This window comes from Callorhinus ursinus, unplaced genomic scaffold (genome assembly GCF_003265705.2).
Source record: "Callorhinus ursinus isolate GAN/ISIS: 27379988/994484 unplaced genomic scaffold, GSC_fseal_2.0 scaffold29, whole genome shotgun sequence".
Lineage (NCBI taxonomy): Eukaryota > Metazoa > Chordata > Mammalia > Carnivora > Otariidae > Callorhinus > Callorhinus ursinus.
Genome location: NW_027397091.1, coordinates 20,386,441 through 20,401,833, shown reverse-complemented (window position 1 = coordinate 20,401,833; position 15,393 = coordinate 20,386,441). Strand labels below are relative to the sequence as shown.

The window sequence follows — 15,393 nt, the reverse complement described above, 5'->3', positions numbered from 1 at the left end:
TGAGTGGCATTCTGGGTAGCTTATTTTTCTGTATTTTTAAAGGTGTAACAAACCACATTTCTTGATATAGCTTGGGAGAAAGTTGCTTTTAATTTTGTTAATCTCTGTACCTTTCTAATTCTTCAGTCAGGCCTTTTCTCTTTGCTACCTCCTTTAAAGCAAAAGCAATAAATTTGGAGCTGTTGCCCATAGGGCAACATTATAAGGACCACCATTTTGTGACAGGAAATTTGTTGGCTCAGTGTTTTAAAAAATTAATAGAATTTATTAGTATCACTTACTAGATTTTTTTTCTTCCTTTTGGCATATACTGGTACACCAAAAGTTAGCATCTTTTAACATTGTATGAAATGTTGACTTTGCTTAAGGGTTGTTTGAACAGGTATTTCAAAGTGCTTTTGATTTTGGCTGCATGAAGAATCAAATCTATTGAAATGATCTTCCTTATGAAGGACTGTCTTCCAGAATTCATATATATACATGATATCAGTGAAGAATGCATTTACATTTATGTTTTAGCAGCTAGAGCTGATGAGTGTTGATGACAGCCCTCATGGTTTGTCTGCTTTTTAATGCAGTCTTGGCCCTGGATGGGGTCTTCACTGGCAGGTTGAGAGTAGTGAGCCAGTCCCACGCCAGCTCCAGTTCTCTAAATTGCACTACCCCTGCTGGGGACCGAGCATACCGAGGTGTCTGTCCTTGTGTGTGATTTCTGCTTGCTTTTTACTAACTCGGCTGCACATCGTCCACCCCAAATTCAACCTCTTTAACGTTCTAGTAACAGCCAGGAAGATAGGCTCCCCGGAACCCTCTTTGACTGAATGGATTTTTCATTGTTTTTCTTAAATGCCTTCGCTTCAGAGGCTATCAACTGCTTAAATGCAGCCATCGACATTTACACAGACATGGTAAGACACTGCCTTGCTTGAGCGGCTGTGGGGTGGAATCCTGGAGATGGCTTACAGTTGTACTTTTGCTGTTGTTTTTTGTTTCCTAAAGGGATTGGCATTCAAAAAGGTAAAAGCAGAACGTAACTCTGTTTTTTTGTTTTTTCCCCCAGGGAAGGTTTACGATCGCAGCCAAGCACCACATCACCATTGCGGAGATCTATGAGACTGAACTGGTAGACATCGAGAAGGTAAGCCAGGGCACGGTTCCTCCATAAGCTGGGTACAAGGCAGGTAGATGACATGACTCGGGGAGCCCTCTCCCTTCCAGTAGAGTTGAGTGGTGCAGAGCCATTGAGATGGCTTCATGTGGAGGGTGGGGGACCTGACAGGTTGAGGACTGGATGGGCTTCTCCTGGGGTGAGCACCTGGCACCTGAGAGCTGGGTAAGGTTTACCAGGCCTACCTGTTATCTCTGCTCTGGGTGATTCATGTCAGGATGGTGGTGTTAGCAGAAGTCTTCCTCTTGGTCACCAAGGCCTCTGTGGCCCCGTGAAGGGAGCTTCAGGACTGCAGGCACATGCACACCTTTATATTCAGGCCCTGACCTGTAGGAGGAAGAGAGCTGAATGCCAGCTTGGCCACACCTGTTTCATGCAGGTCTCGTTTTCTGAGCTGTGGTTTATAGTAGCAAAAGAAGAGAGGCAGGAGAAAATGCTCACTGAGCACCACTGTTTCCCAGGCTCTGTTCTTGCTGGCATGCTGTGAATTTAACTGCTTTCAGCTTTACAACACAGAGGCCCCTTTATGGGTGTGGAAGTTAGGGCTTAGAAGGACTGCACTGCCTGGGACCACTCAGGTTGGAACCAGCAGAGCTGAGGCAAAGCTGGCCCCAGTGCGGAGCTTCCTCCTGTTTCACACTGTCTTCTCAGTCAGGAGATTGCCGGCAGGGCTCAGGGCACCTCGGCAAGAGGAAGACATTTGTCAGACTCCAGAGGCTGCCTCAGCTCTGGAGACAGATGTTTGTGTAACACTGCCCTGAGTACTGTGGAAGACAGGAGGTGTGAGTGAGAAGGAGAAACGGTAGTGGAGGCCATTGGTTGTTCCTGCCAGGCTGATGGGCACCAAGCATGCTCTTAGGAGTATAGTTGTGTCCTATCTGAATGGTCAGAACACTCCCCGAGCCCACTTTGGCATCAGACAGGGGTCCCTCTTCCTCTCTTTTGTCTCATGCCTTCTTTCGGCATCTGTCACAGGCACCTAATGGTGCCGCCTCTTCTCCCCACCCTCTAGTGTGGGGCACCCTGGGGTTGACTCCTTGTCTTCTCTCACTCCACATTGCTCCCTTGGTACTCTCTCTGCACTCAGCATTACGGCTTTACAGATCATCTGTATGCCAGTGGCTCGCAAGTCTACCTGCAGCCCACACCTCTCTCCACACCTCAGACTCCTCTATCCTCCTGTCTGCCGACTGTCACCTCCAACCCAGGTGTCTGAGTCAGAATTCTGATACCCCGCCATGATGTTCCCTTCCGAACCACAGGTGTCTCTGCCTCCTCTCTTTCTCTACATCCAGCCTGTGGGCAATTTCTTTGGTGCTGTCCTCCATGCTCCCAGGTCTGGGCACCTCTCACTCCCTTGTTGTCAGCTTTCCCTGGATCTCTGCAAGGAGCCTCCAAATTGGCCTCCCTGCTCCTATTCCTGCTGGAGTTCTGAGCCCTGGGCACAGGGTCCCCATCACTCCTTCCTTTTGGATTCATTCTCTTCTTTTCTGCTTCCGTGTGTTTTCTTAAGAGAAAGGGGGCTTTATACTGAGAAATAGCATGTTGACCCAAATCCCAGGGGACCCTCAAGAGGGTAGCCAAGTTAGCAAGATGGATACTATTACCAACATAAGAATTTCCTCCTGATACAAAATGATAAATTCGTGTATATTACACTGGTTTTTGATACTGTCAGTGGTAGTGACCACCTCCCCCATGTAACATAGCAGCCAGGGCAATCCTTGTCAAAAGTAGATCAGATTGTGTTTCTACTGCTGACAACCTGCTGTTGTCTCCTCTTCACTCAGAGGAATAGCCAGAGCCTTGCAGATGGTCTCCGAGGCCCCTCTGATCGGCCCCTTCAGCCCTTTGCCTCTCTGAACTCTCCTCTGGCTCTTCCTCACCCTCCTCCCTCATGCTACCCCGTGCTGTGGCCACCATGACCTCCTTGATGATCTTCACACCTGCTGGATGAGCTCCTGTCTCAGGATTTAGCACTGCTGTTTGCTCTGTGGGGTTTTTCCACAGATGCCTGCATGGCTAACTCCCCATGTCCTTCAAATTTTTGCTCATTTGTTACTTTTTCCATGAGACTTATCATGACCACTTAGTTAAAATTGGAACCCCACCCAGTCACGAATACATACCCAGACACCTCCCCCACCTCAGCTTTTTCTTTTTTTGCAGCACACTTGTCACTTTACTTCATGTGCTACAAATGCTTGCTCATCATCATCATTCCTTACACTAGAGTGGGTGCCCATATCAGCACAGAGCTTTACCTCTGGTTTACTGATGTATCCCAAGAGCCCAGAACTCTGGGACATAGTAGTTTCTAAGAAATAGGCAAACGATGCACCCATCTCTGTCATAGCAGCGTACTTACCAAAACACAGAGAATCTTGGTTTGGGGAGGTATCTCTTACTGCTAAAGTTGGATTGGCATCGTTAACCTTTTCCCTCTAACTTCATGCTGACCACCACCTTGTGGCTATTGCAGCACAAAATTCACTGACTTATTACATAGAATTCATGATTTGGCCATTTTTGTCATAATATGCCATGGTTTTCTAAGGATACTTAGCTTGTGACTAAATCAGAGCCACCAAGTGCATTGCATATGCCCCTTCTTGTTGAAGAAGCTATCTGTAGACTCTGGAGAGGATGAGGAGACCCAAACCTGAACCCTTCTTTGCTCCCTGGTGCAGAATTGATGATGGAACAGAAAGGAGATGGGTCTGGTGTGGCTGGGACATTTATTTGGTCAGGGTGTCTTGGAGTGGCACAATATCTTTATTGAGGTTGAATCATCCTGGGGAGACAGCACTCATGCAGAGTGTCTTTCTAGCAGAGTTTGCGGCATCAGCTCCTTGCCTGGCGTGGTCAGGAAAGCACTCTGAGGCGGGAGCCCACAGCACTGTGCTGCTGCTGCTGCCAGGGCATGTTCTGGGGCAACCACTTCACACGTGGCTCTCCATAAATTCAGAGGGGGTAAAATGATCTATAGCATACTCTTGTTTTCCTTCTTCTAAAAAAAAAAGTATGGTTTGTCATGGAAGCTTCTGAAGCCCGTTAACTCATGGTTTTCCTGCCATTCTACGAGTTGGCCAGCAGGTGGCATCTCCCTTCACTGATGTGAAGTGCCCTTTTAAAAGCAATTTAAGAGTATCACTCAGCGCACACAGGGTTACCTTGTAGTGTTCCCTGATGTTTGGGCTCCTGTGTTTATTATTTTTTAATAGATTTTATTTATTTATTTGACAGAGAGAGAGAGAGCAAGCAAGCATAAGCAGGGGAAACAGCAGGCAGAGGGAGAGGGAGAAGCAGGGCTCCCCGCTAAGCAGAGAGCCCGGGATCATGACCCAAACCCAAGGCAGATGCTTAACCGACTGAGCCACCCAGGTGCCCCAAGGGCTCCTGTGTTTAGAAATATCATTGCCTTCGCTTTCCTGGTGGGACTCACCAGATGTATTCCGTTGTACTTGAAGTTTAAGTTTGAAAAATCAGTTATGTTATCAGTATATATATGTATCATTATATATACACATATATATAACGTAAGGTACCTTACATTTCACTTACTACGAATGAATTTTTTTCCCTGTTAATATAAGCTGCTATATGTTCTCTGATTCATTCACAGATTTTAGCTAGTGAACAAAGTGTGTGAAATTTCAAAGACTAACATTATTTCTTTGATTTTATGAAATCAAACAAAATAATAAAATGGGTCCTCTTTAAATGGGCTTTTATTTTTTTTTTAAGATTTATTCATTTTAAAGAGAGCATGCGTGCGTGAAGGGGGCAGGGCATAGGGAGAGGGACAGAATCTTTAAGCAGACTCCCCACTGAGCGTGGAGCCTGACTTGGGGCTCAGTCCTATCCCATGACTCATGAGATCATGACCTGAGCCAAAATCACGAGCCAGACGCTTAAACAGCTGAGCCACGCAGGCGCCCATAGGAACGCCTTTTAAATGACCCAGAGGAACTGTGATCCATTTCTCTTTCAGCCCCTCGAGAACATGATTTACTACTGTTTGTTACCATGTAGGTGTGTCTGTGGCAAGTTCATGTTAGGTCCTATCTGGGGGTATATGTTCTAAAAGAATTGATCCCATCTGAAGGCTGTTTAAGTTCACCTACGAAGTGGACTCTTCTTGACACTTGGAAATTGCATTTGCTTTGAAACACTGATGAGGACTGCAGTCCTAGAGGGTCTTGTCTCTCATTTCAGGATTTATGTATTTTCCAGCATGGTGACATTTACCAGATTCCCCAGGAAGGAATATTATTGCAGTTCCTTTGGTGGGCTACTTAAATAACAGGATAACGAGCTGGTTTTGTATCTGGTTTTTTGTTGTGTGTGCTGTTGTTATTGGTGGCTGTGTTCTACTTTTGATATTTATCATGATCTTTGAAATTGTAAGTAAGAAACAGATTTCTAATGTGGAAGGGTCTACTTGTGCCTGGTAAATTTCACTACATGTTAAAATTCTAAACAGGTATGAACATCCAAAGATGACCTGTCACAACCTCTTTTCTCCAAAACGTCTCTGTTAAGCCACTAGATAAGCTTTCCTTTCAACTATAGCCTCAGTCAAAACTTGGGACTATCATAAAATTTGATTATTGGTTTAATTAGCATTATTAAAAACCAAGCTTTAGTTTTCTTTTTTACTATGATAAATCTAGCCATAGTTTACAGTTACAATATTTCGATGAATCAATATCATTATTAAGAACTAGGTTAAACCAAATTATCCACAGTTGTCCACATTTGGCCATTTATTTTTACCCCCAAAACCACAGTTACGTACAGTTCAACCCAACACTGTTCATTGAGTTCTGGTGTTGAGAACTAGCAAGATAAGTAGTGACACTCCCCACCCCACCCCCAGGAGGTTGTGTAATCTGATACTCTTTACTGAAGATTTGGTCATGTTTCTCATACTTTACCCCATTTGTTACGATGGAAAAGAGTGCTAAATACTTGAGAGCATGGGGACAGTTCAAAAAATACTAGTAGTCAGGAATTCACTGATATTATTAGGAATTCACTGAAAAACTTCTTTTGTGGGCATTCCAGATTAAGATATTGGCAATAATTTAATAGGGGTCCATCATTTTAAATGCAGCTTGCCTTCATTCACTTAGCATCTATTTATTGAGCACCTACCATATGATAGACACTATGCTAGGCTCAGGGACATAATGTTGAGCAAAACTCTCATGAAACCTGTCCTCGCATTTTAATGGGAGAATACATACATTGATCAGATTATCCCACAGGTGTGCGTATGTGACAGCTCTGACAAATGCTCCAAAGGAATCTATGCCAGATGTTTTCTGTATGTGTTTATGTATTTGTAAAAAGAGGTCCACAGTGTATCTGTTCTTTCATGGCTGTTTGTTAATTTAATATTTCATGAAGAAATTTCCATACTGATACTCTGTCATTATCTTTTTTTTTTTTTTTTTTTTTTTAAGGAGGCTCCACAGCCAGTGTGGAGCCCAACACAGGTCTTGAACTCACAACCATGAGATCAAGACCTGAGCTGATATCAAGAGTTCGACCCTTGGGGCGCCTGGGTGGCTCAGTTGTTAAGCGTCTGCCTTCGGCTCAGGTCATGATCCCGGGGTCCTGGGATCAAGCCCCACATCGGGCTCCCTGCTCGGCGGGAAGCCTGTTTCTCCCTCTCCCACTCCCCCTGCTTGTGTTCCCTCTCTTGCTGTCTCTCTGTCTCTGTCAAATAAATAAATAAATAAATAAAATCTTAAAAAAAAGAGTTGGACCCTTAACCGACTGAGCCACCCAGGCAGGCGCCCTGTCATTATTCTTAATCTTAGTCTATTATATTTAACCACTTACCTTGTTTCCAGTTTTGCCCCTGTTATAAATAATACTCAGAAAATTTGTTTGGGGAGCATATTAGTTAGGATAGGCTAATCAAGAAGACCCAAAACATAATTATTTAAACCCATAAATGTCAGGGCTAGGTTCCTGGGATCGAACTTCTCTGCTCATCGGGGAGCCTGCTTCTCTCCCTCTGCCTGCCCCTCTGTCTGCTGCTCTTCCTACTTGTGCTCTATCAAATAAATAAATAAAATCTTAAAAAAAAAATACACCTAGAAATGTCAGTTTTTCACACACTGTCAGTGGTGCTCTGCAGTCCAGACTTGACTAATGTGCTGTGGGCCCTTCAGCCTGAGGCCTCAGAGGTAAACAAATTTTGTAAACCAAATCATTGTTGGTCTTGGTCATTGCACTAGTACGTGCAGAAAGTGGGGGCTGAGGCTTTACGTACGGCCAGGTCTGTCCATTTCCAGTCAGCTCTCAGGAACCATAGCCAAAGCTTTAACGTAGTTCTCTAGCCTGTTTTGTTTGTTGTTTTGTCTTTGTGCCTCTCTCTTAAGTCATTTGGTGGGACTTCCTTGAAGCTATGGGCTTAGTGGGAAGGGAGCACCTGTAGTCTGATGTTTGCATAATGCCAGCTTCCTCTTTAGGACTTAACTGGGAAAACCCTGAAATTTAAGGCAGAGGTCTATAGACCTACTACCTGTTTATGTACACCCAGAAGTTAAGAATAGGTTTTACATTTTTTAATCACTGTTAGGGAAAAAAGCAGTTCATGACACATAAAAATCAAGTGAAGTTGAAATGTCATTGTCCATAAATACAGTTTTTGGAACATGGACACCGCTTTTGTGGCACTGCAGGAGAGCCAAGTTGTTGCAACAGATCATACGGCTCACAAAGCCTAAAGTATTTATAATCTGGTCTATTACAGAAAAGTTCATCAGATCCCTAGTTTAAAATGTTGTTCAGGCTTATGTTTTGCTCTTTGGGGTATAGAGGCCACTGGCCTTTCCAGTCTTATAAGGCCCTATCACTGGACTTTACCTATCCCTTTTATAATTGCCTACAAATAAGCTAGTTCTTTCCAGAGTTCTTCTCTCTTACAAAACTGCTGAAAGCATTACACGCTCTTACAAAACTGATAGCATTACACGCTATCATCTGTCTCTTTCCATAGAGCTTCTTCCCTTAGAGTTTCTGGCTCCAGTAGGGATATCTTCTGCCTTCTGAGTTGTCCTATGCTTGACTTTACTATATCTTATGCCACAATGTGACAAAGCCTTCTAGCTTTCCAGCCTGCAACTTGTTTCCTCTCCACTTGACTGTTAATTCAGCACCACACATTTTAGAATGAAGGCAACACCCTTATTCTAGATGACACTTAAGGTATTAATGAGGAAAGTCTGTGCTGCTCTAGCAAGCTATAGATCTAAAATGCAAAAGGGCTTAATATGCCTTTAAAATAACCATCCAGTGTAGCCGTTCGGGGTTTGGCAGCAGTACATGGTGGATGAAGTACATTCTGCCCTTTGTAGTTATTTAGGAACCAGGCAGACCAGTAGTTCTGCCATCCTCGGTTTGTGGCTTCCACTATCACTCCAGACTTGGTCATTGCCGTTCTAGCTCCTGGGAAGGGAAGAGGCCTGGAGAAAGACGTACAGTTAGATGGACCGGCCAAGCCTGGTAGAGGCCCACAGCATGCCTCTATACATTCTATTGGAAACAGCAGGTCACAGCTGCCTGGCATTGCATTGGGGGCTGGGAAAATGGTGTAGCTGGGCGTTTGCTTTGGGGGAAGGGAAGAAGAGATTTTGATGGATGGTGAGTATTATGCCACCGGGCTTCTGGATGTGCATGCTTTCGTGTCTTCCCCAAATAAAGGAGGCTAGGTTGTGAAAGGTGTGCTGTTGAAATAGGCTTATCTGTAGGAATAATACCTATGCAAATGTAATTTTTAAATGTAGCTCTTCAGAGAAGTAGTTTGAATAAAATACATGTGTGTTTTTCAGGCTATTGCACATTATGAACAATCGGCTGATTATTACAAAGGGGAAGAATCCAACAGGCAAGTGCTGTTTTCCTTAATATAATTAAATGGGTTTTGTTATGTGCGATAAAAGACAAACCTTTACTGCACTCTGTGAGCATATTGGGCTGTACCAAATGGAGGTGTACTGGGATACCTTTTAATTTTTTTGTTGGATTGTTATTCGCTCTGCTCTGGTTCTTGATTTCAGTTCAGCTAACAAGTGTCTGCTGAAAGTGGCAGCGTATGCCGCCCAGCTGGAGCAGTACCAGAAAGCCATCGAGATCTACGAGCAGGTGAGGCTGCTACGGTCTCACCAACTTCCGGCAGAAGTCACTGAATCTTGTTCTTTTTTAATTATACATTTTACTTAATTTTGCTTTTAATTGAGATATAATTTACACATCATATAATTCATCCTGGTAAAGAATACAAGTCAGTGGGTTTTAGTATATTCACAGAATTGTGTAACCATCACCAGCACCTAATTCCAAGGCATTTTCGTTATCCACCACTGGGGAGACACCCCATTCTCCCCTCCTCCCAGTCTCTGGAAACCAGTGTCTAATTTCTGTCTCAATGGATTTGTTTATTCTAGGCCTTCTAGGATAAGTGGCCTTTTGTGACTGACTTCTTTCACATAGCATAGTTTTTTCAAAGTTCTTTATTTTAGCATGTAATGATACTTCCTTTCTTTTCATAGCTGAGTAATATTCCACAGTTTGTTTACCTGTTTATCAGTGAATGTTTATCATTTGAGTTTTCTTCACTTTTGAACTATTATGAATAATGCTGCTCTGAACACTTGTGTTCATGTTTTTGTGAGGGGAGGCTTGCTGTTGTCTTGGTTATATACCTAGGATTGGGATTGCTGGTTTATGTGGCAGGTCTTTTTTTAACTTTTTGAGGAACCGCCAGACTCTTCCACAGCACCTGCACCATTTTACATCCCACCAGCAATGTGCCAGGATTCCAGTTGCTCCACATCCTCACCAGTACTTTTTGGGTTTTTTTGGTAATAGTTACCCTAATGAGTATGAAGTGATTCGTTGTGGTTTTGATTTCCATTATCCTCATGGCTGGTGATGTTGACCCTTTTCAATCGCTTGTTAGCCATTTTATATCTTCACTGGAGAAATGGTTCGATTTCTTTGCCCATTTTTGAAGTGGGTTGTTTGCTTTTTAGTATTACATTTTGGAATTCTTATTTCTTAAGAATTTAGAAATTCTTATTTTAGATATTCATATTTCATTTATATTTATATTTTAGATATTATCGGATATGTGATGTGCACATATTTTCTCCTATTCTGTGGGTTGCTTTTTTACTCTGTTGTTGATGTCCTTTGACATGTAGTTTTTAACTTGGACGAAATCCTAAGAGTTTTATAGTTAGAGCTCTTAGGTTTAGGTCTTTTGATTCATTTTGAGTTAATTTTTGTATGTAGTGTTAGGTAAGGATCCAACTTCATTCTTTTGCTTGTGGATATGCAGTTTTCCCAGCACTTTTTGTTGACTACACTGTCCTTCTGCCATTAAATGGTCTGGGCCCCCTTATTGGAAGTTATTTGACTGATACTCTGTTTGACCATCTATTCTGTCCTGTTGGTTAACGTGTCTGTCTGTGTGCCATTATCACATTGTTTTGATTATGTAGCTTTGTTTTGAAATCATGAACTGTGAGTCCTCCAACTTTGATCCTTTTTTTCCCTAAGATTGTTTGGCTATTCTGGGACCCTGTCATCTCCATACAAATTTTAGGATCAGTTTGTCAGTCTGTGCTAAGAAGTCAGCTGGAATTTGATAAGAGATTACATTGAATCTGTAGACCAATTTGGAAAGTATTGACGTCTTAACATTGTTAAGTCTTCCAAACTATGAGCTCAAGTTGCCTTTGCATTTATTTAGATTTTCTCTAATTTTGTTCAGTAATATCTTAAAGTTTTTAGTGTGTAAGCCTTGCACTTCTTTGGTTAAATATACTCCTAAGTATTTTATTCTTTTTGATGCTATTGTAAATGTAATTGTTTTCTCAGTTTCCTTTTTAGATTGTTAATTGCTAGTTTTATACACTGCAACCCTGCTGAACTACTTTATTAACTCTAATGGGTTTGGGTATTTTTGTTTGTTTGATTTTTGGTTTTTTTTGATTCCTTGGGATTCTGTTTGTACAAAATCATGTAATCATGTCATCTGCAGATAGCTATACTTGTTCTCCAATTTGGATGCCTTTTACTTCATTTTCTTGTTATTTGCCCTGACTGGACCTTCTAGAACAATGGTAACTAGAAGTAGCAAGAGCACACATCCTTGTCTTATTCCCATCTTAGACAGAAAGCTTTCAGTCTTTCATCATTAAATAGGATGTTAGCTGTGGGGCTTCTGTGGATATGCTTTATCAGTTTGAGGAAGTACCCTTCTCTTCCTTTGTTGAGTGTTTTTATCCTTGAGGCATATTGGGTTTTGTCAAGTGTTTTTTTCTGCATCTGTTGAGATGATCGTATGGTTTTTGTTCTTTATTAATATGCTGTATTTCATTGATGGATTTTCATATTTAGAACCAACCTTATATTCCTGGGATAAATCCTTCTTGATTATTGCAAAGTTTGGGGCTCTTCAAGAGTACCTTTAGGTTTGATCATTCTCTAGAAGCACTCACAGGACTCAGTGAAAGCTGTTACGCCACAGTTATGGTTTATTATACCAAAGGATACAGATTAAAATCAGCAAAAGCAAGAGGTGTGCTTAGGGCAGGGTCCAGGAGAGTTGCAAGTGTAGAACTTGTTTTGCCCTTCCCCAGTGGAGTTGTACAGGTAGCACTTACTTCTCCCAATGATGATGTGTGATGAAAATATCCATGGAATATTGCCAACAGGGGAAGAAGTTCACCTGTACTGGGTGTCTCGAATTTTTATTGTGGCTCAGTCACAGATTCTCCAGTCCCTACAATGGTTCAGCTGAACCGTGTTGTCAGAGACACCCAGGTAAACAAAAACAGTCTTTCAAGCAGGCCGTTCCAAGCAAGGGCTTAGAGATAACACCCCAGGAACCACAGACAAAGGCAAGACCTCACTTAGGAGAAAATTAATCCTGTACTGTATAGTCATAATGTGTAATCCTTTTAATAAGTTGTCACAGTTAGTTTGCTAGTATTTTGTGGAGGATTTTCAATCTATATTCATAAGGATATTGATCTTTAATTTTCTTGTGAGATTTTTGTCTGGTTTTGGTAGCAAGGTAATAGTAGCCTCATGGAATGAGTTGGAAAGTATTTCCTTCTCTTCTTTGGAAAAATTTGTGAATGATTGATGTTCGTTCTTTAAACATTTGGTAGAATTCAATGATTTTCTCTGTATTTCTGTTTTCAGTGTCATTGATTTCTAATATTATTATTTCATCCATTTTCTTTAGATTTATTTTATACTTTTTTTAGGGCGTTGAGATAGGAACTGGTTTTCCTCTTTGTTGTGTATACATGTTTAGTGCTATAAGTTCCCCTCTAAACACTGCTTTCACTATGTCTCACAATTCTGGTATATTTTATTTATTTCATTGTATGTATTGATTTCTGTGGATTATTTAGATGTGTTTTGCTTAATTACCAAGTGTTTGGAGGTTTTCCTCTTTATCTTTCTGTTGATTTCTGATTTGATTCCATTGTGGCTGGAGAATTCACTCTGTGATTTCAAGTCTTATAAATTTGTTGAAGTTGTTTTATGGCCCAGAATATGGTCTGACTTGGCATTTGTTCTGTGAGACTGCTGTTTCTTGGTAACATGTTCTGTAGTATTGATTAGATCTTCTCAGTTGATGGCGTTGTTGAGTTCTGTATACTTGCTGATTTTCTATCTCTATCCATTGTTGAGAGTGGAGTGTTGGGAGTCTCTGACTGTGATTGTGGATTTGTCTCTCTTCTTTCATTACTATCAGTCTTTGCTTCACATATTTTGCAGCTCTCTTGTTTGCTGCATACATGTTTAGGATTGCCATGTTTTTTTGGTGGGTTGACACTTTCATCATTATATAATGTTCCCCTCTGTCCCTGGTAGTTTTCTTTGTTCTGAAGTCTGCTTTATCTGATAATATAGCCTCACCTGCTTCCTTTTGGTTAATATTTATGTGATATATCTTTTCCCATCCTTTTTCTTTGAACCTGTCTTTATCACTATAATGGAAGTGAGTTTCTTATGGACAGCATATAGTTATGTCATGCTTTTTAATCTGTTCTTCCAGTCTCTGTCTTTTAATTGGTATATTTAGACCATTCACATTTAATATAATTATTGATATATTAGGGCTTAAGTCTGCCATTTTATTTATTGTTTTCTATTTATCTGGGTTTTTTTTTTTCTGTTTTCTTTTTCCTGCCTTATAGTGGGTTGCTTGATTATCTGTAGTGTTTTCGAGTAAATGTCTTTGACTACCTGTTTTTAGTGGTTGCTCTAAGTAACATGTACATGATTTATCATAAGCTGCTGATGATATCATTTTATCATTTCCAGTGAAATATAGAGGTCTTACTTTTTGTCCCTTTCTCCTCCCCATTCAGTATAAATTAACTGTTTTCTCTGCATATTTAAGAACCACCTCAGTCAATGATATAATTTTAATTTCAATCTTCCAACATATTAGTAAACTCAAGAGGAGAAGAAAAGCCCATTGTATTTACTCATATTTTGCTTATTGTGTTCTTTCTTTCTTCTGATGTTCCAAGATTACTTCTTTCATTGTGTCCTTTGCATTTAGAGAACATCCTTTTGCCATTCTCTTAGGATAGGTTTTACTGCTGTCAAATTCTTTGTGTCCCTTCATCTGGGAATGTTTTGATTTCCCCTTCATTCCTGAAGCATGTTGAGAGATGAGAAGTCCACTTTCATTCAAGTTATTTTTCTCCTGTAGGTAAGGTGTTGTTTTTTTTCTGGCCACTTTTAAAGTTTTTTCCTTAGCTTCAGTTTTTCAGAAGTTTATGTGGCTTGGCTTGGGTGTCTTTGCTTTTATCCTGTTTGGGTTTCACTAAACTTCTTGAATCTGTAGGTTTATGTTTCTTGCCAAATTTAGGAAGTTTTCAGCCATTATTTCTTAAATTACTCTTTCAGCCCTTCTCTCTGTCCTCCCCTCCCAGGACTTAGACAACCTGAGGGTTAGACCTTATTTTATAGTCCAATAGGTCCCTGATGCTCTGTTCGTTTGTTTTTCATTTTGTTTTTTTTTTTTTCAGTCTGTTTTCTGCTCTCTTTTATTCAGACTGAGTAATTTCTAATGTTCTGTCATCAGTTCACTGATTCTTTTCCTCTCCTGTCTATTCTGTTGAACCCGTCCACTTTTTGTGAAGTTATTGTGTTTTTCAGTTCTGAAATTTCCATTTGTTTCTTCTTTATATCTTATGGGGTTTTTTTTGCTGGAAATTTCTTTTTTCTTTGTTGATGCTTTCTGTTTTTTCTTTAGTTTTAAGCATTTTTGTAATTGCTTGTTGAAGCATTTTTTTGGGGGCTCCTTTAAAAATCTTTGTTGGATAATCTTAACATTTCTGTCACCTCAGAGCCGTCATCTATTGGTTGTTATTTTTCATTCAGCTTACGATCTCCTTTCTTAGTGACAGCTGGACTAGATCATATTTAAACCTTCTCTCAGGGGGGCTTGGGGGGCGCAGTCAGTTAAGCGTCCAACTCTTGGTTTTGGCTCAGGTCATGATCTTATGGTCGTGAGATCGAATCCTGTGTCAGGCTCTGCACTCAGCACGGAGTCTGCTTGAGATTCTCTCTCCTTCTCCTTCTGCCCATCCTGCTCATGCTCTCTCTCTCTCCTTAAAATAAATAAATAAACCTTCTCTTTCAGCTGGTTTCCTGTGACCCTGCTCTGGCAGCAGAAGGGGAGTGTTGCTTACTGCTGGGCAGAGGCGGCCATTCCTACCCTTTCTTGCCCTCCACCAACACCACATTGGGATTGTTCTCATTACTCCTGGGTGGTGATAGAAGTCTTAATCCTCCACTAGGCCTCTTCTGAAACCACAACTGCTGGGAGATGAGGGATGATGCCTCATTCCTGCTGGGTGGAGGAGAGACCCAGGCTCCCCACATGGTCTCCATTGCCTCACAGCAGGGATGGAGGAGGGTGGGCCATTACAAGCTGACAGGGATGAAGGCGTGGCTCCCTTCTGGGCCTTTGTGAAGCCACCTTGGCAGGGATTTGGGGTTCCTCCACAATTGCATCTCAAAAGCATTGACATCTCAGTTCTATCTAGGGCCTTTACTGAAGTGAGTAGGGGTGGGGCCATAGTGTTCTGTGGTGTTTGGCTAGAGTAGAGCAGTAATTACCTAAACTTTTCTTTCTTGCTAGGCTGCCCTTTTCCAGGTCCTTC

At 41.4% G+C, this 15,393-nt stretch overlaps 1 protein-coding gene across 2 annotated transcripts in view; it reads left to right on the top strand.

Moving 5' to 3' along the window:
- The window catches only part of NAPB (NSF attachment protein beta), a 42,101-nt gene that overhangs the window by 20,498 nt on the left and 6,210 nt on the right, over positions 1–15,393 (top strand). The window contains exons 4-7 of one of the 2 annotated variants that reach the window (XM_025877014.2): positions 862–908; positions 1,061–1,138; positions 9,019–9,074; positions 9,247–9,331. In XM_025877014.2, coding sequence (XP_025732799.1) covers positions 862–908; positions 1,061–1,138; positions 9,019–9,074; positions 9,247–9,331 — 266 coding nt within the window. The remainder of the gene's footprint in view (positions 1–861; positions 909–1,060; positions 1,139–9,018; positions 9,075–9,246; positions 9,332–15,393) is intronic. The other variant, XM_025877015.1, reaches the window with a different exon arrangement.